Source organism: Rhipicephalus sanguineus, chromosome 4 (genome assembly GCF_013339695.2).
Source record: "Rhipicephalus sanguineus isolate Rsan-2018 chromosome 4, BIME_Rsan_1.4, whole genome shotgun sequence".
NCBI lineage: Eukaryota > Metazoa > Arthropoda > Arachnida > Ixodida > Ixodidae > Rhipicephalus > Rhipicephalus sanguineus.
The window spans coordinates 156293174-156319838 of record NC_051179.1 but is presented as its reverse complement, the minus strand read 5'-3'; the positions used below and the strand labels follow the sequence as shown (position 1 = coordinate 156319838).

Here is a 26665-nt window from a genome sequence, read left to right as displayed (position 1 = left end):
TTAAATGAAACAGCTCGTTTGTAGGTTAAATGAAACGCGGAAATCGGTGATGACTAATCACTTTGCATTTGAAACGGCTCAAGACACCTGCAAATCGCGCTGAGGTTTGCGTTTGTTTACCGAAAACGTTGAAGTTTGAAAATCGCCTTTTTGACCGCAAAGCTCTTCAAATTCGCAGAAGAACTTCCCTGCTGCGCAAAAGGTTATCATCACCATGAACGGATATCTGCCACAGAATTTGGGCAAGTCCCACTACTCAACGCTCCGGCGTGGCCTGTAGTAACCTGATGGGTGTGAGAACGAGTATATAGAGAGATGAAGAAACAGAGAGACAGAAAGAAAGAATGAATAAAGGAAGAGACAGAGATAAATTCTTGCCGAAAAAAATGCTTCACGAGGCGGGATTCGAACCCGCGTGCCCTCGATCCGAAGGCGAGCGTCCAAAACCATTCAGATGCCCAAGCACGCTAGCAGAGCACAGCACAGCATAGCCTTCTATAGCATAGTGTAGCAAGGGGGTGGGAAAGGAAAGCGAGCGTGAGGAGGAGGAATGTGATGCCGAGGAAGAGGGAAAGGAGGAAGGGAGGGAGTAAAGCGTAGCACAGAAAGAATGAGAAAGTGAGAAACAGAGAGAGAAAAAATGCAGAGAGAGAGAAGATCAACGAAAGCGAGAGAAAGAAATAGAGAGAGAGAAAATAAGAATGAAAGGGGGAGCAATCGTCGCCTCGTCTAGCGGACAGATATCGCACCACCTGACCAAGCCCTGCGTGCGGAGTAGCTAAGCCACGTCCACCGACGGAGACATTGCTCGCAACCGCCGCTCTACAGTCCATAGCCTGGCCGCGCCCGATCGTGTCGAGACAGTCATGGGGCGTCCTGAGAAAGTGCGTACTCCCGAGCAGGAAGCCGTGCATCTCAAACCTACACGTGTGCATCGACGGGAAGTACGAGCGGCGACGGGCCCATGCATCGCTGTGCCAAGCTTTGCGCGACCTAGTGTGAACCTTAAAAAAAGGCCATTTCTTTTTTCAATCTCCATGGTTGAAGTCCAGGACTCACGCAACGTCCCACGTAAAAATTACATTGGATTACTTGAGTACCTAGCAGGTTCTTGTTTTCTGTTTTCAGCTATATATTTCCAGGTGTAATAAATTTACACAGAGTTGTTCGTCAGCGCTTGTGTCGTGTGTTCAATCTTTCTCCGTCCCGTTTTTTGCGCTGTTCCCCTCAGCATCATGTACCAACTGGCCCTTCAAGAAACCCTTCTAGCAGGTTGTGAAGAGTGAAATGGCCAATGCTGCCTCGTGACCGCGACGTTGATTTTTCATTAAAAATCGGATGCCGGTTGCGCAAAAATACTTGTACAACACATTTTCTTCAAGAAACTGCTAAAAAGGAACAAATGCGCAGCCACGTTGCATGGGTACTTCAGTAGACGATGCTTAAAGGTGGCCGCTCATATCATATGAGTGCCGCTTCTGTTTGCACGCGATAAGAGCGCTCAGAAGGTGAAGGAGATAAGGGGTGTATCACTGTGAAAAGTGAAAGCCGCTTATCGCCAACAAGGTCAATATCATGCAACAGGAACTCTGCCGGTCGTTTCAAGCGAGCTCTTTCATAGTACAGCAGGCATGTTTTTCTTCCTCACCCATGAGAGCCTAAAGATAATTAGGTACACTTTAACAGCAGCAGATGACCCAGAAAGCCGGCCTGTGACATTAATAGAATGCTACAATACATGTTCAAGCTCATCGAACAACTCAGAGTGCAGTGTTTCCGCCACTCGTGCTTGCACACATGCATGATTTCAGTCATGTATCGCCTTGACAGAACAGTGTTCAGCTCCTTTACGTTGTAAAAGTACCATTGACACAAAATTGTATTCCTGTATGTTTTAAGATATTCAGCACAAGATGCACGTTTCTCGCTATATTTTGTGGCTTCTGTTATTACAGCAGAAAAAAGACAACGCACGTGCTGTCCTAGAGGCGCTCACTGCAAATTACCGGCAGTGGTTTCTTAGCCTAAACTCATGCTACTAGGTAAATGAAACTTGTCTTCAGAGACTGAAGAGGCAAATCTATTTCTTTGAATCGGGATTGCACACCCGGCAGCTCGGAGTCCACTTCATCACGCAGAATGTTCCCATTCACTCTTGTTTATATATTTTGCTGTCATTCCCTCGGTGATCAGTTGCTAATCTTCTTGGTGATCAGCAGGTTCTCTAGCACCATTGCTTTCGCTGTGTGATAAAACCTCAGCATTGTCCCGCTGCGCGCCGTTCACGCGCGGCACGATTCATGAATGTACTACATTCCACGCATTTGAGTTGAGACCCCCCTGGCTACGCGGTGGAAGCGGCGTGGCTAGCAATGTGGTACAAGAAATAGATACTGGCGAACATGTGATGTCCGCCACGGTACTATGGAGCCGCACTCGCCTACGGTACACAATACGCCGCACCACGTAACCATAACGCCACCATTGGGCTCAGAAAATATGGCCGCTATGACGTCATTTTCTCTACACGTTTCTCGGAGCGTACCGACAGGGCCTTAGCGTATAAGGCTCGGCCCTCTGCTCAGTTTTTCCTTCTTCGTTGGGCTAACTAAATTCACTGGTAAAGAATTTGTGCCAATAGCTCTAGGGCTAGCCCGACGCCAGCTCCTCCCGCATGCGAGCTGCGTAAACAAACGGCCTACGTGTGGGATAGTCATTTGAATGTTAAAATATCAAGGTCACTTGGGGCGAGCGGTAATGCCATGTATTGCGTCATTGCTAGAGCATAGTGTCTTGTACACTTCATTGCGTGTGTCTCACAGTCACCATCAGCTCTTCAGCATTTTTGGAAATAGGACTTATTTTCATTGCTCAGGTATGACCTCGTTCGAAAGAGCGCAAGACCTTTGATTGCTCTAACTAACGTAGCCAATCGTTGAAGAAGAACAACTGTTACCTAAATCTGAATCAGAACAACCTTACCTAAAAAGACATGTCTGCGGTTATATGCTTATTACCTGTGTTGAGCGGCAAAATAGGTTTTATGATGCATCATTAAATACAGAAGGACGTGGAGGTTCCTGCTTGGACGAATATTGTGAAAAATATGAAATGCATTGTTCACGTTCTGCAGAATACGGTTAACGAAGAATGCATTGCATGCAGTGCCGTATTCAAGCAATATAATTGAGCCCAGCGCATTTTGTCGAGGTTTAAATGAGTCTTGCAACTGTGCAGCTACCAAATAATGGCAAGCCTGCCCTGGCACATACCTGCATAGACTGCTGTGAGATATGACCCAGGGTGTCCTCCACAGCCCAAAGGGCATTCATCTTCGTTTTATTCTGTGCAAACGTAGCATCATTGTGCGTGCAATCGCTTCATGCGCGCGAGGCACTGAACATAAACTAACTGTATCAGCGCTTGCACTTATTAAATTTCCGCATTTCGAGATACAGGTAGATTTCCATTGAAAAGTTTATCAAAGTGATTGCTTGGAGGAGTGAAGGTGTTTTTCTGGTCTATAGAGCATGAGGTAACACCACGGTGTCGGAACGGAACGAAAAACGAAAAACGGAAAAAAACTATATTTTCTACCGGCACGAAAACGTAACCGAAACTTTATCTACTTTTTCGTTCCGGAATGAAACCGACATTTTTTCAATCGTTTTTCGGTTCACGAGAAAACTTCGCAATCCGGAGCAACTGAGCTTATGCAATGAGAGCATATCTCAGGGTACGCTATTATCACGTACCTCAGGCAGGAATTCCAAAGCAAAGATATGTTGAAATTGTGCGAAAAACGAAAACAGTGGAAACCAGAAATATTTATATTAACGCAAATTGATTTTTGCGCGTCACGCAGGCCAGCGTAGAGAGGGCATTGTCGGCGCTAAAGTTTGTTACAGCGAAAGCTGTTATGAGATCACAACAGCTGATTTTGACGCCGTAGTTGTCCACCACCACCGTGTCCGTGACTGCTATCGCGTGATACGAGAAAAAATTAAATGCGAAATAAATTTCTAGTATCATATGGCATTTCAACCCGCACCCACTGCGTGGCTGTCGGGTCTTCCACCACAGTGCAACGCTGGTGCTTGTAATTCCTTCACAAAAATTATCTATACAGGCGTCATGTCGGGCAAAGAATCATGTTAATATATGTAATATAGCGTGGCAGAAGAGTCGAATAACAACGAGTCATCACACAATGCTAATAGCGCAATGAATGTGTTGTTTAATGATTCCCACTGGTGTTGCGGAGTTGCCCGACCAGAATTGGAATGACTCCGGGATAATTCCTCATTTTCGCGACCCAGCAATGGAATGGGGACAACGCTCGGAGGAATGGAATGGGAATGGAATTAGGTTGTACGGAATGAAGTGCGAATGAAATTACATCTTTGTCCCAAAATACAGCACGTTTTCGCCTACGTGCTGTTTTTCAAACTTCAGATATTAGTAAGTCAGAGCCTCAAAATTAACAATAAAACATTATTTTTAGAATGGCTTGGCTGATTACAAGCACGGTACATTTATAAGCAACGCGCCTACTAGAAACCGAGGCATACGTTAGTGTACAAACAAATGCATTATCCCAGCAGATACTGAAGGGAGAAACAAATTACCCCTGCGCGTTGGTTCCCATTGATACCCCCCCCCCCCCCCCCACGAAAGTGGCGAATACTCTTTGCACAACCTGATCTTTATCTCACGAACACTTTAGTACCTGACACACGTAAATACCCTTTACGACGAGGAAGACATTGCATACCTGCGCGCAGGCGAACACAGAATGTTCTCTTCACCGCATCCATGCTTGCGAGGAGCGCTTGACAAGCGTGAGTTCTGACGAGCATTGAGGCCCAGTGTTCGTTTTTGATACAAAGGCACAAGGTGCCCGAGTGGTGCACTGCTCCCACTAATACCAGCAGATTTAGAGGGTGTTATTCTCTATTAACCAGATCTTAGTTTTCTCCATACTCACGACCGCTGCAGACGTGTGGCAAAACTGATTAGTCTTCTTGAATACTACTTTTGTCAGCCTAAAAATGCGCTATGTCGTCATTTTAGCATTAACATATTTAAGCTTAAACAATATTAAACAACACCATTCATTCAAACATGCTGACCTGGCAAATACTATTGGTAGCGGGACAACTGCCACTATGGGAATCAGTAGGGTGGTTGTACTGCACGAGTTATGTCACCAAGCTACTATCCCTCGACCTTGGTAACGTGTTTTGCCTACTTTTGCAGTTTTTAATGCATCTGATGACATTATATTTATGGGGCGTTCATTCTTAACTCGATAAAACTATCAGGATGCAATTGCTGCGTTGAGGAATTACAGGAATGGAATTGAGCTGCGCGGCCATTCCCGGAGAGGGAATGGGCTGTTTTTCTCATTCTGAGAAATTGAAAGGAATAGAATTGCGGCAAGTTGCAATTACCCGGAATGGAATTGGAATCGAATGGAGGCTCCCATTCCGCAACACTGCTTCCCACCCTCTGCAAAGGGCTCAGCCATAAGTCTTTATCATTATCAGTCAAAGCACAAAGTGCACATAATGCCTTACAGATGTGCAGCGTGTAGCACGTGACTCCGAAGAATGACGAAAAATGTCATAGTGGGAACTTCTCTATTTCAGAAAAATTGGGCTGATTTATGGCGTAGTGGGTACCTTGCAGTGTTGCAGAATTGGTGCCTGTATTCCATTCTAATTCCATTCCGGGCAATTAGAACTTGCCGATATTCCATTCCCTTCAATTCCTCAGAATGAAAAAACTTAGCCCATTTTCACTCCTGGGAATGGCCGGGTAGTTCAATTGCATTCCTGTAATTCCTCAATGTAGAAAAGGCACCGCGATAGTTTTATCGAGTCAAGAATGAACGTAAGCAGCTGTCATCAGATGCATTAAGAACTGCAAAGATGCGCAAAACACGTCACCAATGTCGAGGGACAGTAGCATGGTGACATATCTCCTGCAGTGTAACCACCCTACTAATTCCCATAGGGGCAGTTCTCCCGCTACCTGTAGCATTTGTATGGTCAGGAAGTTTGAACGAATGGTGATATTAAGAATATTGATTAAGCCTAAATGTGTCAATGCTAAAATGACAACATAGCGCATTTTTATGCTGAAAAAAGTAGCGTTCAAGAAGACTAAGCAGTTTTGTCACGCCTCTGGAGCTGTCGTGAATATGGAAAAAACTATGATTTAGTAAATGGGGAACAAAGCCATCTAGATCTGCTGGTATTAGTTGGAACAGTGCACCCCTCGGGCACCTTGTGTCTTTACACTGAATACGGAACACTAGGCAGCATAGAGTTTCATATAGATACACTAGAGGGAACTCTGACCCTAGTATCTATGGGAGCTGCAACGCATGGCGCTTCAGCCAGCATGGGAATGATGGGTCGTAGGCGGATTTGTCTAAACTTCGTTCTTTCGGCTCCGTTTGGCTCCGCGTCGCCTGCATCCGCTTTGTCACAAAACAAAGTTCAGAAAACGTCAGCAGTTCCACTTCACCACTTTAACTTTTTTAGGCTCACCAATTCAAATCTGGTCATGAAGTTCACAACGGTCTATTAATTTATCCGAAACGAACGCGAAAACACAGCAATAAAGCCACAAGTCCGTTTGAAGCCGTAAGCACGAAGATTAGGCAAATCCATGTACTACCCATCATTCCCATGGTGTCTGAACGATCGCAGCGCCAGAGTCCCCTCTAGTTAATTTTAGGAAACTCTATGCTGGGCCGCACTGCACGTCAGCACTCACGCTTGCCAAGCGCGCCTCGCAAGCATAGATGGGGTGAGGATAACTTCCTGTGTTCGCCTGTGCGCAGCTACGCAATGTCTTCCTTGTCGCAAAGGGTATTTACATGTGCCAGGTACTAAACTGCTCGCGAGATAAAGATCAGGCTGTGCATAGAGTATTCGCCATTTTCATGTGGGGGTATCAATGGGAGCCAACGCGCAGGGATAATTGCGCAGTGAAAATACTGCTTTATTGTTAAATTTGAGGCTCTGACTAACTAATGTTTGAAGTTTGAAAAACAGCGCGTAGACGGAAACGTTCTCTATTTTCGGAAAAAGACATAATTCCATTCCCATTCCATTCCGTGCAAAAGGCGCTCAGTTCCATTCCCATTCCATTCCTCCAAGCGTTGTCTCCATTCCATTCGCATTCCATTCCGGGGTCGCGAAAACGTGGAATGATTCCGGAGTGATTCCAATTCCGGAGTGGCAACTCCGCAACACTGGCACCTTGCATGTGTACTTGTATTATTCCCCGAAGAGACTCTCCAGCGGGCTCTACAAAGTCCGCTCTTCCAGCTTTCGTTGTGACTGTGCTACGTGTTCCGCGCAGGCCTGGCGATCTCTTTAATAGAGAACAGCGTTCTCGCACATCAGCGAGTACACTCAATGACGTGCTGCTTCTGAGATCGTGCTCACTCCCTTGACACAAAGCATTGAGCCCACTAAAAAATTCGTGTTTGTCTTTTGAGAAAATAAATACTATAACTTTGAAATTAATACTGGTTTGTGTTAGTAGGAATTCGTGGTACAATTACTTCCACTCCTCTGAAGAACGTGTTTTACCTTTGTCCCACTCTCCTAAAAGGAGGGCAAGTAACTACATCACAAATCCAACGTTCTTTATGATTACTTAACTTCAAAGTTTTCCATAAAAAAAAACCGTTACGACACGTAACGGAACTTTTTTTTTCTTTGCGGAACAGAAACAGAACGGAACTTTTTTGCGGTGGAACGAAACTAAAACTGAAACGAAAAACATTTCGTTCCGACACCATGGGTAAAACTACGTGGAATTCATGGACAAACATTATCGCGTAGTGTTCTGACAACATACATACATGCATGCATACATACATACATACATGCATACATACATACATACATACATACATACATGCATGCATACATACATACATGCATGCATACATACATACATACGTACGTACATACATGCATACATACATACATACATACATGCATGCATGCATACATACATACATACATAGATACATGCATGCATGCATACATACCTACATACATACATACATACATACATGCACATACACATACATGCTACATACATACATACATGCATGCATGCATGCATACATACATACATACATGCATGCATGCATGCATACATACATACATGCATACATACATACATGCATACTGCATACATACATACATACATACATACATACATACATGCATGCATGCATGCATGCATACATGCATGCATGCATACATACATACATACTACATACATGCATGCATACATGCATACATACATACATACATACGTACATACATACATACATAAATACATACATGCATGCATCATACATACATACATACATACATACATACATAGCATACATACATACATGCATGACATACAGACAGAATGCACTACATACATACATACATACATACAATAACTAATACATACATACATACATACATACATACATACATACTACATACATACATGCGGCTTACTGTCCAGAATCGTATCGTAATGAACTTACTCAGAAAATAGAAATTTCGAAAATACGCTGGTAAAGATATATTCAGCGACGCCTTTAGAGAATACAGACTGCAGGTGCGATAATACATAGAAGTGCACAGAACGGAGACCAAAGGGATTGTGTTGGCTAGACAACATTCAGTGACACCCTCTCGTGTGTGACGTCGCTTCGTCGCGAATGTGCAATAAATTCGTGCACACTATTTGTAAACACCGAAAAAAACCAAACACACCGTTATTTTGGCGGACTCGGTAAGACTGCTGGGCAACAATGAATGAAATCGTTTTGATCAATTCACTGTAAGAATTATGTTATTCGTTCAAGACCTAGGTACTATAAAATAATGTACCAGCTCTTTTACAGTGCTGTTAATACAGACCAAGTCAGTACGTTGGTTTCATTTAGATATTACGGTTATATACCTAAGCCAGCATCTGAAAAAGTGTAGTAAGTACCAGTATCCTCGTGTTCATTTTCATAAAATCCATTTCTTTAGCAGCATATCCAGAGGGGAAGGTTATAAAATGACTTGAGAGGCTCGACTCCCCCTCGACTCTTGTTATTTCAAAACTTTCACCAGCTCTTTCCTGATATGTGAGGAAATGTTCGTCTTTACTAAATTATCATTGGTTTAAACCTCTTACATTTATTTTCACACAACCGGGGTTATATCAGAGACATTTATACAATCAAGTGGAAATACTTGCAAATCAATGCAGGAAATTCCTCAAATGAAGATACCCAATCGTGGGCTTCATGAAGTCAAGTCTGCTATATAACTAGGTGACCTCTTAGTCGAAGCTCGGAAATCGAAAGCACACACGGCGTAAATTCAAGACAGTGCACGCAGTCGCACACAACGCATAAAAAAAGGTGCTAGCCTTTCTATCCGAGTGTTTTGCGCTCTCCGCTCAGAGCAGTCCGCGTGAAACAGCGCTGCCCAGGCCACACTTCAGAGGCCATTGAGCGCAGAATAGGATGGTCTTTCTATTTGCTTGCTTGTTTACTGAACTGACTGCGTGTCTGAATAGCACATAAAGACAAGCCTCGAAGCACTGACCGCGCATACGCGTCGATAACATGTAATATGCCAATGACATCGCGTGGAATATGTTTGTAGCAACTATAGGATTGGAGCCGCAGTAAAAGCTGAATGACAACTTCTCGAACAGAAGCAGCGTTCGTTTCGCGAAGTGCTATGCCGTGAACTCGGGATTTCGCGCCCATATGGCTGGCGATGAGGTGAATTGGCAGACGCGATGAAACATCCGCTTGCGAAAGCACGCTGAGTGAGTAACCAGGATGGGGAGGCGTCATGGTCCAGAGGAAATGCGCGCCTGGCCATGGTGATTTCAGGATAGGTTATCTATTGCAACAAGTGTAACAATATCACCTGGCTATAGACAATGGATACTTCAGATATAAGAATGCCACGGCTACCTGATCAGCTTCACTTAACCCACTGACGAAGCAGTGTCAGCAAAGATGTTTCAAGTAGCATTCGCCCTTCTCGCTACAGCCTTCGCTTGCCTCGTTGCGTCCTCAACAGGTATGATTATACGTTTTCAAAGTATCCGCAGATGGTTTACTTGTAACACATATCGCTTTTTCGGCGGGCGGTGCTTGGTTCTGTTGAAGACTGATTTTGCCTGGGCCTATTGCACTAAAACTAGACGTGGGAATTAATTGGGCATGAGGGTTTGGCGGAGTCTCGAGAGCTTCTGTTTGGAAAAGGTCGGGGAACAAAACCATCAAAGGTGCGTGCCGTATTTGCGAATTTTTTCAACCGACTTTTTTAAAACATAATTTGTTGGGGTTTAACGTCCCAAAACCACGATATGATTATGATAGATTTGGGAAAATAGGCACGTGATTATAAATTAGATTTCAGAATTTCTAAGGCAGGAATATTGTTTTTCGTTCCACCTGAAATTTTTCCTCTTCAGAATAAAAAGCAGCGATAGTCCTAAAATTTCAGGGATTCCAATTTTGCATTAGGCTTGTCATCTACGACATATCTAATATTTCACAATAATGATATGATTGATTAGGGGTGTGCGAATATCAAATTTTTCGAATACAAATCGAATACGAATATCCACCTTCGAATATCAAATCGAATATCGAATATCAAGGAAAAATGCCTCCACAGTAACAATATTTTTTTTTAACATGTAGCTATTTGAAAAAAAAGCATTAACAGCCTGACTGGCAACACAACATACACTGCTATCTGTAGTACACAATGTCCAGGCTAGCACAATGCACATCACAACACAAGCAAATATCACGGCACTGTGAAAGTAATGACTACATGTTATCATGAAGAAGTATGAGTTTCTCCACATGATCAGGCAGCAGGCGCTCCCTTCTAACAGAGACAACCCACCCCCCCCTGCCACCGAAAAGGCACGCTCGCTTGGAAACAGAAGTGGCTGGTATAGGGAGGTACAAGGGGCAAAGCTTTGCCAGACTGGGGTATCAGAAGGTGCCTACAGCCCCGCCACGGTGGTCTAGTGGTTATGGCGCTCGACTGCTGACCCGAAGGTCGCGGGATCGAATCCCGGCCGCGCGGCTGCATTTTCGATGGAGGCGAAAATGTCTGATGCCCGTGTACTTAGATTTAGGTGCACGTTAAAGAACCCCAGGTGGTCAAAATTCCGGAGCCCTCCACTACGGCGTCTCTCATAATCATAGCGTGGTTGTGGGACGTTAAACCCCAGATACTACGAAGGTGCCTACAGTCCGCCACCACTCCCGTGGGTCACTGTCTTTCTTCAGAAGTGGTGCCGCATAGTGAACGAGTGGTAGTGCGGCACGTTACGGCCGCATAATATTGCAAATGCACGGTTACATGATCGCCAACAGCTCTGCACGTCGGAGATGCACCAGCAATAAATCATACGCATTGGGGCGCTCGTCGCAGGCAGATATCGTGCCTCCGTGTACTTACGATGTTGATCGCTCCTCTCGGCAACGTTTTTAGCGATACGAACGCGGCAGAAATGTGGAGGATGAGTTATTTTATGCATGATAATAAAATCGCATATTCGAATTTTTCGAATGTTCGAAGTTATCGAATATTCGAGACCTTTCGAATACACGATTTTCGAGTCGAATACGAATATTTCGAATGTAATATTCGACGAATATTCGAAACTTTCGAATATTCGCACACCCTTAGTATTGATGTAATGTATTACGTGACGTCGGAACAACATTTCCGCGACACCGCCGTCTTACCTACATATTCATGTCACTGTTTTTTTATGCATCATTTTTACCACACATGTTTTAAAGTATGATTCGCAATGTGTAACTTTGATTTCTCTTTAGAAAAAGGTCATTCTTCGTGCATACACTCAGCGAGGTGTGAAGTCTAATATATTTGTTCACTTAGTGCCTTTTTGGCGTATTCAAGCTTATTCGCTACCGATTTAAAATGGTCATTCGTATACGCGACAACAAGGACATTATCCAACTGTTCTGCATTACATTGTGTGCTTATGTCAATGTCGCGAATCCGTCATTCAGCTTGTTGCCGAGAAAGTCGCCGCACGTATAAGTGGCGCCAAAATCTCTAACAACGTGTACTAAAATACAGGTCCTGTACCTATCTATATCTTCCATTAATGTATTTTCGTAGGCGTGAGCATAGAATTTTCTTCCGATATGATGGCGCGTGTTTCGCATGCACTGAATGGTTGCCGTGAACCCAGTTAACCTAGCATGCAGCAGTCGCCAGTGCCTCACTTTGTGCAAATGAGGAAGATATCTTGTCGTATTGAGCAAGTATTTAGGTGCACGTTAAACACCAGATGGCCATAATTTCCGGAGCCCTGAACTACGGCGTCGTTCATAATCATGTCGTGATTTTGGGATACAAAATGCTAACAATTATTGTATGTATTGAGCGACTGCTATTCACGCATATTTTTTGTTATCGTAGGTCACGTGATGCGTTACCTGTTTGAAGTGTGTTCCTTTCTTGTGACATTTCGTTGGTGTTCTGACGATATTTTTTTTGTTTTATTGGTCGTATTAAAAAAATAACGATGTCGTTCCACTTAACTACCGGGCCACTACAGTTAACCTCACTGAGTAAGACGCTCACGTCAATATGTAGCCGAGACTTTAATGTACCAACCATCATTGAACGACGCGGATTCTGTGACAGAAAATTGAGAAAACCAATGTTGCATAACATTAAAGGAAGCACAACATTTTCTCAGCCTACTTTTCGGTAGAAATTTGAACATGCGGTCATACAGTCGTCCACACCAAATGATGCCAGCAGAAACTGTGTGCATCGCCGCGCAGATGAGGAAAAAATTTTACCTTCGAGCCATGTTGTTCAGCACAAACATTTCAATATGTTGAACACTTCAATGTACTGCTATATTAACTGAATGTTCTGTTTTTTGTTCAGGTCAAGGAGACGAAGGGAAATGTGCCCGAGTATTTCCGTTACCACCGGTAAGGACAACAATATTCATCACAGTGAACGAGTCATTAGCAAATGTGAAGCAATGAATAGAAATTTTCTTGTTGTATGGTCCAGTAGATTTTTCCTTGTAGTGGGATGAGATAACCATTGTTTTCAAAGGTTGAAATTATACACTATTTAGTAATTTTGACCAATTATACCCTAATATAATCACTTTTGACATTTTAGGTGCGTGGGCAATAGTTAGGGCTCTTCGACGAGTCAAAATACGCATTCAAGTGTAATGTTAGTAATCGCGCAGTGCGGGCTGTATTGCGCGATAAGGTTTGTGTTGCGGGCTGTATTGCGTTTTGTTTGACCAACTGCTCAAACAAAACATGGTCAGTGAACGTTGCTCGTAAATCTCCTTCCACTTGACGCCTTATCGTTCCGACAGGCCGATGACGGGATAGCTTGACGCGTTGCGGAGCTTTCGAGGCACTCTGGCAACCACAAGAGCAGCGTGCGTGCTGCAGCTTTAATATGTAGCAGATGGTCAGTGGTACGAACTTGTGCATTTAAGGACGTATATGAAGCGCTGCTTGTCCCACCTCTTTTTTTTTTATCTGCTTCCCAAGGAGGCTCCTGGTACATGCGTGTGATGAGTGAGGACTTCGTTTAATCGGGAGCGCAGTATAAATTTACTTCGTTGAATCCCAAGAAAAGATACCTGGTTTTCAAAGAGGCGCTGATTGGTAATTGAAAAAAAAAGTTACTTCGATATTTACGTGAAATATAAGTTCGTTATATAGAGATTCCACTGCATAATAAAAAAGGGTTACGTAGTGGTGGTTCCAAGTAAAAATAAACGCGATTATACAAAAATAAATCTAGTTTATGAGGGGCCGTTAAAAGGAATTTATTTACTTGAATTGAACAACTTTTTGAAAATAATTCAGCAGAATATAGCTACCCCATCGGGTGGCTGAGACATAATTCCTCTGCACTGCCACTTCAGAATCTGGGAAAATGATTTATTGAAAACAGTACATGACATCGTGGAGAGCGATCCTATTGTTAAAACTCGTGATTGGAGCAGGTAAGGTGAACTTGCTGCTTATGCACACACCAGCATAGTTACAAGCACTGGAACGTGTGGGCACGAAACACGCTATTTCCGCTGTTGTCTTGATCCTTTTGTATCAATTAGCCCAATCTTGAACCTTACTAAATGTACCTATTATTAACCCATTCAGGGTCAAAGACGTACATGTACGTCCTACGCAAACATCTTCAAGATGATCAAAAAAGTACATGTATGTCATCGCTCGTATGTTTAAAACGCACGCCTTTTTCGGCCATTTATATTACTTGGCATATGCTGCCAAATTGCGGGAATACATGGAATTTTTTTCTTGTGCCGATGTCTCTCCGTTTGTTTTTAATGTTTTACTACAGAGGTTCGCCGGCTAGTTTCGCTTTCGTCCTTCGGGTCGTTCCCGCTTCTCGCGCCCCGCAAAACTGATGGCTGTCTAGTTTAGAATCTCTCTGAGGGTGACCGCTTTGTTAATGTCTCGGTTATTGCTCGCCGAAGCGCGATTACGCCTACTTCCGTGTAGGCGCTGACTGACACATACGATGCTGCTGTGGTTGCGTTTCCTGTTTTGGGGACTCGCAGAAAGATTTGGAGAGGGGCGAAGCATTTAGGGAAGGGCTTTTCAGCTCCACTAACGAGAAACCTGTGGAGGAGCGAAGCATGCAGTGTGCGCCGGTGTTTCCCATAGCAAAATCACTGCTAATGGGTATAGAGATTAGACAGAGCCCCGCAGTCCGCTGTTAGTTAACGTGCATGCTGCGAATTTTATTCAACTACGCACAAGAGAAATCTCCCGCCGGCAGTATGTTGCAGCTCAGGATCCAGTGCCTATATATACGTGGTGGCAGGTGAAGGTTTGTTTAGCGCGACCTGTCGGTTTTTTCAATCAAGAAACTCGCTAGCAGATGCTGCCTGCGTCGGCGTTGTCTCTCGTGGGCGAGGGCACGTTCTCGTTCTTTGCGAGTTGGTTCCTTGCGAGTTGGTTGCGAGTTGCGAGTTGGTAGTTCAGCGTTCATCACATAAAGAGTGTTTCCAAAGTCAGCGAGCGCCGTTCGCTCTCTCTCTCCACACGGTGAGCGCTGAGGCGGTGGCATCGTGAACTCCACACCCAATTTCCATTTTCATTTCCTTCTTCCTTTTAAGAATCACCCCCCCCCCCTCTCTTGCGCTCAAGCAAATGGACCGTCCCGACAGCAGACGACGATGCACGCCGCGACAGCAGACGTCGCACAATGCACGCCGATACGCCGAGACCTTAAGGAGGTTCGCCTCTTAAACCGCTTCCGTCTCGTTGGCGATAAGACGAAGGGTGGACAAACAGCGCGAACACACGACGAAGGAAAAGGACATGAGGACCGGCGCTATCCTCGTGTCATCTTCCTTCGTCCTGTGTTTCGCGCTGTTTTTCGACTTTTGAATTATACAGCAACTAGCGCGCCTTTCGTCGCGTGTCCATTTTGTAAGACCAAGGATGATTGTAGGTTTCTGACTTGTTTTTTTTTTCGTACACGCGTACAACCATACAGTTTTCTTCAGTGAGCTCACCAGCGCAGTTCGCTTGAGCAATGGAAGTGCAGTGTGAAAACACACAGCGCGAAACACCGACGGGGACACAAAAAAGGAAACACACGCAGCGCTGACTTACAACAGTTCTTTCCTTTCTGTGTCCCCGTCGGTGTTTCGCGCTGTGTGTTTTCACTGTGCTACACCAACATGCCCAAATTCGCTCTATTGCAAATGGAAGTGCGCGCTGGTTTCTTTCATGCAAGCGAGTCTAGCTGCGAATCCTCCGAGTCGCAGCTCGACTGCCTAATCAGAATCGCAATACTTGGATGTCAGCCCGTCATACGAGGAGTTATTGACAAGTTCAGACTCAAATTTTGTTGAACGAGCGACATGTTTTTTTAAAAGCATGCGCAGCGAAACGATGCTGCTTTATCAAAGGTGACTTTTCCTCCTCCGTGTTTCCACTTGACGGCCCTTCATGCACTTATTTTTCTATTTCCGTGAACTGCATGCACAAACGTTTATTGCAAATGATAATTTTTAAACAGTCATATACCCTTTTCTAGAACTTATCTTGCTGTTAGTCATGCATAAACCATGTGTCTGTAACAACACAACGATTTTTTGTGACTTTATGGTAACCCCCCAAAAATTACGAAAACTTTTTCAAAAATTTCTGAACAATTTAAATCAGCAATAAGAAATTCGACCCTCAAAGGGTTAAGCAGCGCTCAATAGGCCTACTTAGCATAACGAGAAAGAGCAACACGAACCAAGTGAAGCCGACTGGCTTCTTACATATCGTGTTAGTAGTGACAAATTCGTGAGCACCGTGTGTCGCTTGAGGGACCATTTTTACAAGCGGTCGTGTCTTTTTCAAGGCTGCAGCTTTGAAGAAGAGGAGACCGCTTGTCGAAACGGTGGCTCCAGCAACACACCGCGTTCAAGCATTTTCATTTCTTCAAGCTTCAATGCTTCCCTGAACTTCTGCCTTTTTAGGGTCTCGTTTTTGTGCATGATATGTGCGCCAAAGCGTTCCTTGCTTGCTTGCTTGTTCCATGTATTTGCCTCACACCCACAACGGGGGATTGGCCAAGAATCCGGCGGTAATGTAAATTGAAACATTAAGTGTAAAATTCAGGGAACATGCCTTTTTTCAAATAGAATAAGGTGATTGTCATGATACGGAAAAATGAAATAGAGGAATAAATAAGATCCTTTTTTTTACGCTTCGTCTTTCATTCATGCTGTTTGGTGGCAGTTTATGTGTCATTTCTACTATTCTTATTTCTTTCCGCGTACAGTGTAGATCGTCCTACAGGACGAAGTGCACATACCTATGCCAAGACTGGCCATTCCGGTTTGAAAATGAGCCCGATGGAATTCCTTGTGGGGTGAGTGTTATGTTTACCTTATGAATATCATTTTACAGCACGCCTGTAATAGGCGAGCTTTGTCGGGTGTCGTAGATAGAAAATGACCCTCATCATGAACCGGCGGCCCCTCCCTTCGTCCTCTTTATCGCCCTCCTCTTCTTCCTCTTCTGTTTCGTTCGCAGAAAACGAGCGCCAATTTCTCTCGCGTGGGATGCAATAACTCTGGTGCGTGAGACAACAAGTACAGGGAGAGAGAAAGAAAGAGAGATTAAAAAATACGGCAGGTCCCACTCACGTGGGAATCGATGTAACGCGAAGCAGCCGACAGAGAGCTGCTATATCACCTTTTTTTGTCTTTGATGCAAGTGAAATATTTCATGCCATGGCATCTAGTTCACTATATATCGCATGTTTGACATGCATACATGCATATATAATCCAGTATATGCCATGTTGATGAAACGTATAATACAATACAATGCATACAATATACAATGTATATACAATGCATCTTTTGGTATATCATCTAGTTAACACAACACGGCCGGAAGCACACTATTGAGAGTGTCATGTACATCATGTCGTACATGACATGCATGTCTGATATTCATGCCACCACCCCTCATTTAGGTTGGCCATACGACACCGTCACGCCATACCAATTTTGGTGTATATCAAGCGAGCGAAATGGCCCCCGAAGGCACCATGGCGTAGCATGTGAACCATGTCGTACATGACTTGCATTGATGATTTTCAAGTTTCCACCTCTCATTTACGTTCATCATGCAGTCGCGTTGCGCAATACCAATTTTATTGCATATCACGCGAGTGAAACGGCAGCGATCGGCGAATGCGCATAGCATGATATCATGTCATCTTGCATGTCACGATTTTTACGATACTCCACCTTGATTAACCTTCATCATACAGTCTCATCACGCAATACCAATCTTGGCGTATATCAAGCGAGCGAAATGGCCGCGAGGGCACTGCGTGGCATGTAAATCATGTCATCTATGACTTGCATGTCATGACTTTCACGTTACCACCTCTGATATATGCTCATCATACAGTCTCGTCGCGCAGTAGCAATTTTGGTGTATATCAAGCGAGTGAAATGGCCGCGAGGGCCCCATGAGCGTAGCATGTAAATAATGTCGTACATGACTTGCATGCCATGATTTTCAAGATTCCACCTCTCATTCACGTTCATCATGCAGTCGCGTCGCGCAATACCAATTTTGGTGCATATCACACGAGCGAACGGCAGCGTTCGGACAATGAGCGCGGCATCTAAATCATGTCGTACATGACGTGCGTGTCATCATTTTCACGTTACCACCTCTGATTAACCTTCATCATACAGTCTCAGCACGCAATACCAATTTTGGCGTATATAAAGCGAGTGAAATGGCCGCGAGGGCACCATGAACGTGGCATGTAAATCATGTCGCACATGACTTGCATGTCATGATTTTCACGTTATCATCTCTGATTTACATTTATCATACAGCCTCGTCGCGCAATACCAATTTTGGTGTACATCAAGCGAGCGAAATGGCCGCCAGGGTACCATGAGCGTGGCATGTAAAGCATGTCGTACATGACTTGTATTTCATGATTTTCATGTTACGATGTGTCAGTGATGTTCGTCATACAGAAATGTCTTATCATACCAGTTTTGGTAGGCGTCCATTCATTTAAACGGCCACGAGCACCCTGAGACCATATAATCTAAATCATGCCGTACATGGCTTGGTTACCATGATTTGCACATTAGGACCTGTCAGTTGTGTTCGTCATACACTATTGTCACGCCATACCAGTTTTGGTATACATCAAATTAACGAAACGGCCGCAAGAGCCCGAAGACTGTGGCATGTAATTTATGCTGTTCATGACATGCATATCAAGATTTTCATGTTATCACCCGTCATTTATGTTCGTAATACGCTCATGTTATGTTATACAAGTTTTGGTATACATCCCATTAACGAAACGGCCAGGAGAGCTCAAAGTCGTAGGCGGCTAGATAGATAGATAGATAGATAGATAGATAGATAGATAGATAGATAGATAGATAGATAGATAGATAGATAGATAGATAGATAGATAGATAGATAGATAGATAGATAGATAGATAGATAGATAGATAGATAGATAGATAGATAGATACGCTCAAAGTCGCAGAAGTTCACTATGAAATGCTTAGCATTAAAAAATAAATTCGTGACTAGAAAAGTTGGTTGCCGAGGTGGGACTCGAATCCGCGTCCCGACAATCCGAGGGCGAGCTTCGTAACCACTCGGCTGTCCACGCACGCTAGCAGAGCCCAGCATAGCCTTGTACAGTATAGTACAGCAATGGGTTGTGAAAGGGAAGTGAGGGCAAATAGATCAGATGTGAGGGCGAGGAAGCGGGAAAGCAGGAAGGGAAATTGAGTAGAGAGAGAGAGAGAGAGAAAGAATGCGGAAGAGAGCAATATATTGAAATAAAGGTAAGAAAAGTAAAAAAAAAAGATAGAACGCGAGAGAACAGCTACAGAGGGATAGAGAGAAAGAAAGATATAGGAAGAAACAGAAAGAGAGAACAAAAATAATTGAAAGAATGACAGAGAGAGAAAATAAGGAGAAACGAAAGGCACGTTCATATCTTAAAGCAAATAGGCGCGCTATGGGAACAAGGACAAAAGGGAGGAACCGACGACACAAAGCGCACACTCGCAACTGAAGTTTTATTGAAAGAGTACACATAAATACGTTACAAAAAAAGGGCACGTGGTGCAATTTCCCTCGCCGAAACAAAACAAAACGAGATGGGTATCCCCTTAACAGATCATGAAGGCGCATGCGTCTATACACAAAGGAAGTTCGAAGAAAACTGGACTAAAGAAAATTCAAACTGCGTGGGGGGGGGGGGGAGAGGGGAGAGAGGAGGGCAGACAAGTTTAATGCAGTGTGTTGATCAAATATGAATATTCTATCTCTGTTAGGGCGATAGAAGGGTAGCTGACGCATCTATCCCCGCATCTCTTTAACAGGGGATGGGTATCCCCTGTTAAGGGGATACCCATCTCGTTTTGGTTTGTTTCGGCGAGGGAAATTGCACCACGTGCCCTTTTTTGTAACGTATTTAGTGTACTCGTTCAATAAAACTTCAGTTGCGAGTGTGCGCTTTGTGTCGTCGGTTCCTCCCTTTTGTCCTTGTTCCCATAGTGCGCCTATTTGCTTTAAGATATGAACCGTAACCAACTAGCCCAAATGGCTCTTTTGCTAGAAAGGCAGGTAGGTTAACCCAGGGCTGAGCCCGGTAGGCTACACTGCACTGGGGAAGGGGGAGTTAGAGAGGAGTTCACAAACGTCACTGTGCCGTCGACCTAACACAGTTCCGTGCTTTACATCACAGGACGGTGAGTCAGCCCCGCGGCTGAAATTCCGAGGTGCGCAGTCGTTTGCTTCATGCAGCTTGTATGCAACTTGTACCAGTGGTTCCGTGCCCCAAAATGTTTCGAGGGTTAAAACGGCGAAAAACACAGACAAAAAAAAATTGGCCGCGTATCTGCGTGCTTCGCTGCAATGTAGTCTAAAGACGATAGAAGAGGCGCTGCGTGAGATATGGACGCCATCTGGCAATACGTCGGGAACCCTGAGTGCTGTGATGCGGGCTCGTAGTCCCGGCGCAGCAGCAGGGCGAGGACCGGCGGGGACGCCCGCCAGCCCGACACGCGGTGTGGCGCGAAGCGCCGAAAGCAGGAGAAAACATCCGCACTCAACGATGCTCTCCAACACGCTCTTTTATTTACACGTCGCCTGGTAAAACAGGAATGCCAGACCGGCGCCCCATGGCATTCGTACATTGCAATACTGAACCGTAACCGAAACACAACAATGAGCTCGTGCAGAGGGCACGGAGGAAGGCGGGTTTCAGCGCAGTCGCAGTTTTAGCGCAGCTGAAGAAACTAGGGTCTCTAGAATTACGTATCTATGAATTTTCTATTAAAGGAACCACCACCTAATACTTACCTAGTGATGTTGCGCCTCAGATATGCGTAAGGTTTGCTTTTTGATCAACAATGTACACAAGTATGGACCTAGTCAGCCGTTCAAGATGACTGGCCCTTGGCAAGTGGTTCAACTTTGGCCGGGTGGCTGAATCGAGTGACGTGCCGACAAACAGAAAGACAGACAGACAGACCAAAAATTCTCAGTTAAGTTCCCCAAGAAAGACTATCGTCTTTAAAACCTGGTGATCCATCCCTCATAGGAGTCGGTATAACACGAAGTGGAACGTGTTCTTACAAGGTAGATCTATGTTCATTGTACATTGATAAATGAGAGCTTGTACAATCTGTAACTTGAACTGATGGCGCAAGTTGTTAGACAGGGACGATGAAGACACGCAAGACACGGAAAAGCGCACCGTGCGCTTTTCCGTTGTCTACTTGACTTCTTCGTCCCTGTCTAACATTTCCGCCTCAGTCAAGTTCAGCTACGCAGCAACGAGCCCGACAGCAGCGTTTTAAAGATTGTACAGTGTGGTGTGTTGGTGATTGGCGGCTATAGCACCTTTTGATGTGGACGCGCCTTGGTTGACCCCTAATGGCACATCTCCACCCGGACGGCTAATGTAATGATCATGATTACGCTTTGTGTAGCTGACGTGGCTGACGTAAACCGGACAGGGCGTATGGTGAGTCCCGTGCAAAGATGGTTTCAACAGGGACATCATCACTAGTACTCGATATGCACTCATGGAAAGCGTCGTCATTTGAAGAGAAAAAGGGCAAGGTGTGCGCTCTCCTACAATTGGGTACCTACCCTTCTGCTCATGCATACACTACCACACAACGCTTCTGGAACGCGACAGGCAGAGCGTTCCGCTACCCGCTCGCGTCTCTCGCTGCAACGAAGCGTTAACTAAAACTATTGAAAACGAAACGGAGTTGCAATCGGGGAGCCAGCCTCCACTGCGCTGAGACTACCAAAGCGCGTCCTGTCGGCGCTCGTTAGTGTGACGAACACAGTACTTCACTTCACCTCTCTAAGATGGCGACACCGCCCCCACATAGTGAAGGTCACGGTGGAAGGAAGGTGTGGAAAATATGAACCGCGTTGAAAAGACTCGTGAATGAGTGTCGGCAGCGCAGTAGCCAAAGCGCCTGGGTCTCATCGTCGAGGGCCGTGAGGTTGTCGGTCCGACTCTCAGGTCATCCAAATCAACAAAATATTTTATTCTTGTTTTTCTTTGTTATCTTATTTCGTCATCTGTATATTGATGTATGATATGTCGGTGAAGTTTTGGTGGACCCCAGCATACAACACTTTCGTGTTACAGAAAGATAAAAAAGGTGAGCAAGCCGTGTATGGTACGTATAGTCATGTGTAGTATAGTATATGATTTACTCAATTACATCGTAATGTAAGCCAGTTTCCTTGTTCGGTCTCGAATTATAGAAAATTTCGTACATTTGTAATTGCGAACGCTTACACTCACGTATTAGCACAACGGTACCCTTATTGCTTTGTGAAGTTGTATATGTATGCGTGTTGGTATAGGTGTACATAATTAGGTATGTGCATATACTTATTCTGAGGATGAATTGCTATTGAATTATGCGTAAATTTCGCTACTGACTATCAAGTGCTAGTATGTGACGCGTCTATGCATAAGTGTTTTAGTTACGTACGTGTGTATATGTGTGCCTATGCTTATTTTGGTCATGAACGCTTATTTTTCTGTCTGTACAAGCGATTGTGATTAACTCTTGATATGATTCCTGCATAGGCGCTATCCTGAGCCTGCAGTATCCTGTAGATAATAATAATAATAATAATAATATATAATAATAATAATAATAATAATAATAATAATAATAATAATAATAGGAAGGGGTGAGGAAGATACAGGTGAGAGATAGAAGCCTAACCAAGCGAGGACCAGCTAGGTAGCCACCAACTCTGCTGTGTCCCAGTCTTCCGCGACATTGTGCAAGCTGTGCTAATCTTTTTTTGTGCTGTAGACAGAATATGCTCGTATACGTCATCTCACAGATAAAGATAGATAGATGCGCCCGGTGGTTTTTAGACCATATCCAATCATGCTGAAAAAAAAAATCATGTAGCATATATGTGTGTAAGTATTGTTGAGGCGTTATTTTTCGGGAAAAAGCATTTCGGGCGCCTAGCGGCCGCTTAGTATTTTGTCGCACGTATGTTAAACTGCGTTGCGAAAAATAATTTATAGGAAAGCGCTGATTTGAGCCTTTACTAAGAAACATTTTTTTTCTTAATCTGAAGGTGGCAGTCCTTCATGGTAGTGATAGTTTATTCATTTTTGTATCACCTTTTCTTATTTTGGACATGACAAAGCATCTCAAAGTGCTCCACGTTTAGCGTTTTTTAGAGAAAGCACAGATTTTTTTCGCGAGTAATACATTGTCATTTCCGGCATTATGAGTTCATCAAATACACAATAAATATGCTGTGGTAAGAAATGAAGCAGGAATATTGTCATAAATTGTGACGAAGTTGGGAAAAAACTTCAATTTTGACACAATTTGCGGCTTCAGTTTCGCAGTGTAGCCGTCCGTGTCAAAATATGGCTTTTACATCGTTGCGTACTATGCTTTATTGGTATTATATGCAGACACTTTCAAAAAAAAATTCTTTTAACCGAAAAAAAGTTTTTCCAACTCGCCTTCCCTAAGGCTCTGCAAAAGTCTCCCTTTGCCTCGCCTTTAGTGCATAGCACGTCAGCGCAGGATTCCATCGAGCAACTTCTCGCAGCGACCTAAAGCAAGTCCTACAACAGCATGGAACTTATTTAAGCAACAGCGCCATATACCATGCCAAAAACGGCAATGATGCAGTGAAACGCACCAAGCGCATCAGCGGGAAAGCTGGCTTTCACGTGTGGCATTGTCAAACGCCTTCTATTCACTTTAAAACACATGCGCGTGCGGCGTTGTAGTTACAGCTAGGTGTGTGCTAATATCAAATTTTTCGTATACGAATCGAATACGAATGTCCACCTTCGAATATCGAATCGAATATCGAATATCAAAGGAAAAATGCCTCCACAGTAACAATATGTTATTTAACATGTGGCTATTTGAAAAAAAAAAACACACATTAACAGCCTGACTGGCAACACAACATACACTGCTATCTCCAGAACACAATGTCCAGGCTAGCACAATGCACAACACAAGCAAATATCACGGCACAATGAAGTAATGACTAGATGTTATCATGAAGAAATATGAGCTGCTCCACATCAGGCAGCAGGCGCTGCCTTCTCACAGAGACAACCCCCCTGCCACTGAAAAGGCACGCTCGCTTGGAACAGAAGTGGCTAGTATAGGGAGGTACATGGGGCAAAGCTTTGCCAGACTGGTGTATCTGAAGGTGACTACAGTACGCCACCAGTCACATGGTCACTGTCTTTCTTCAGAAGTGGTCCCGCATAGTGAACGAGTGTAGAGCGGCACGTTGCAGCCGCATAATATTGAAAATATACGGTTACATGATCGCCAACAGTGCTGCACGACGGAGATGCACCAGCAATAAATCATACATATTGGGGCACTCGTCGCAGGTAAATATCGTGCCTCCGTGTACTTACGATGTTTATTGCTCCTCTCGGCAACGTTTTTAGCTATACGAACGTAGCATAAATGTGGAAGACGAGTTATTTTATGCATGATTATTGAATCGCATATTCGAATTTTTCGAATATTCGAAGTTATTCGATTATTCGAAACTTTTCAAATACACGAATTTCGAATCGAATACGAATACTTCGAATGTAATATACGACGAATATTCTAAACTTTCGAATTTTCACACACCCCTAGTTACAGCATTCGGCCTCGTCGCTATAGAATATGAACTCAAAAAGTGTCGCAGATCGGTTTTATTTTCTGATTTCTTTATTTTTAAAAAGACACTAAAGAGGAAAACGATTTTTCTCGCATTAGTAAAGTAGTCTTCCACGATACCAAAAACACCACGCTTTCTTCGCGAACACGCTTAATCAGCGAGAAAACGCGCAAAAAGAAAATACAGGTGGCGACGCCACCTTGGAATTCCCGCACCATTTGTCGTGACGTCACATATCTTTGACGGCGCCTGCTTGGGCCTACGTAGTTCCTAATCGGTTAAATCGAAGTACATTGTCCTCTGAGGGGGCCAGAGCCTTGACATAACGACTTTGTGGAAATTTCGTCGAGCCAGTGGCGCCAAAATACGTTAAATGCTCTTTGAAGTCTTTTCGTCACGAATTACAAAGTTCGGCGCCAAATTTAAAAATGAAACTTTGAACTTGGTTTTATCCTCTAATAATAAACCTATGGTGGTCAAATAAACTACACAAGAGTTGTCCGAGCACAGTTTATCAATCTAAACCAATTGATTGTTTCTCTTTAGTGTCCCTTTAAGGAGCGCTACGCCACTACCGATGCCCTTGCCCTCTGACCAATTTTTCCTTCGAATCACCATTCTAAGCTACAGTGAAGGCATCATCTTATGATCGACATTGCTGATATTTTTCTCCCATTGCCATGATCCCACAGCTAAAGCAATAATATTTTGCCTATAGTTGGTACCACGTACGTCGGTTCATTTCGTGATGCTCAGTGTGTGCCAAATTTATGAGTTTGTGCATTTGTTTAGGCGTGTACGTTTTAAGTGTTCGTGTTTTTGTTACATTGAAATCGAAGGACATATCCAGCCCTTAACTAACATCTTCTTTAACGTTAAATATTCTTGCGCTGGTGCACTCAAATATGTTTAAATACTAAGTGTAAAATACCAAATATCAGTATGAAATATTTGAGCATGTAACTTGTTTGCAGTTTGGATTTCATTCGTCTCTTTGTACAAAAGCAAGATATGAACAATGCCATTAATAATGCCGTGGCCGCCCAAATTATCAGGCTTTTCATTACCATTCTTTGGCAATATCGATCCGTCGTCCCATTGGAATGCGCCTTTCTTGTTTTTTGTGTGCCCTTTTTATTGCCAATTTTTATCTCGCCATTTCATTTCCATGCAGGCCTTGGCAGCCTTTATTAAAACACATGTCTGCCGTGACGGAAAATGCGTGAAGGCTGAAAACGTTCAAACCACTGCTGCTGATGAAGAATACTTCAGCACTAGCCCTTCCACCAAGCACTGAGGCACCCAAGAAACCGAGGCACCCCAAGAAACCGAGGCGCCCCGAGAAACCGAGGCGCCGTACATCACTGAGAAAGTTACCGTTAATCTGAGAGACACTACCACCAATGAGCCCACTGAAGATCTGCGGTTCGCAGAGTGGTCTCCGGCTGAAAGCGGCGATCTTGAGTAGGATTATCGACAGCTACATAGGGCGCCACAACGCTGGATATCACTTAATGTTATGTAAAGTTCCGGTCAAGAAACCTCTAGAAAACGGTTTGAATAAACGCAAGCTTGCTCCTTAAAGATGTTCTATATCTGTTATTATTGCTTTGCACACAATATGACTCCACTATGTCCGCCTTTGTTTTAGTTTCGACATCAAGATTAACATTGCGTAAGCTCAGCATACCCGACTTTCAATAAAGCTAAATATATGACCTGATTTCAAGTCCACCTATTGACGCGTTTCTTTTAAAAGCGAAGCTGTTCTTAGTCGAGGCTTTCATGTCCGTGGGTCGGCGT

The 26665-nt window shown here is 44.0% G+C and overlaps 1 protein-coding gene across 1 annotated transcript in view; it reads left to right on the top strand.

Annotated features, from left to right (window-relative positions):
• Positions 1-26159, top strand: part of LOC119389077 (uncharacterized) — a 43281-nt gene extending 17122 nt beyond the window's left edge. The window contains exon 4 of the mRNA XM_049415395.1: positions 26037-26159. Within this exon, the coding sequence (XP_049271352.1) occupies positions 26037-26159 (123 nt within the window). The remainder of the gene's footprint in view (positions 1-26036) is intronic.
• The last annotated feature ends 506 nt before the right edge of the window (positions 26160-26665 follow it).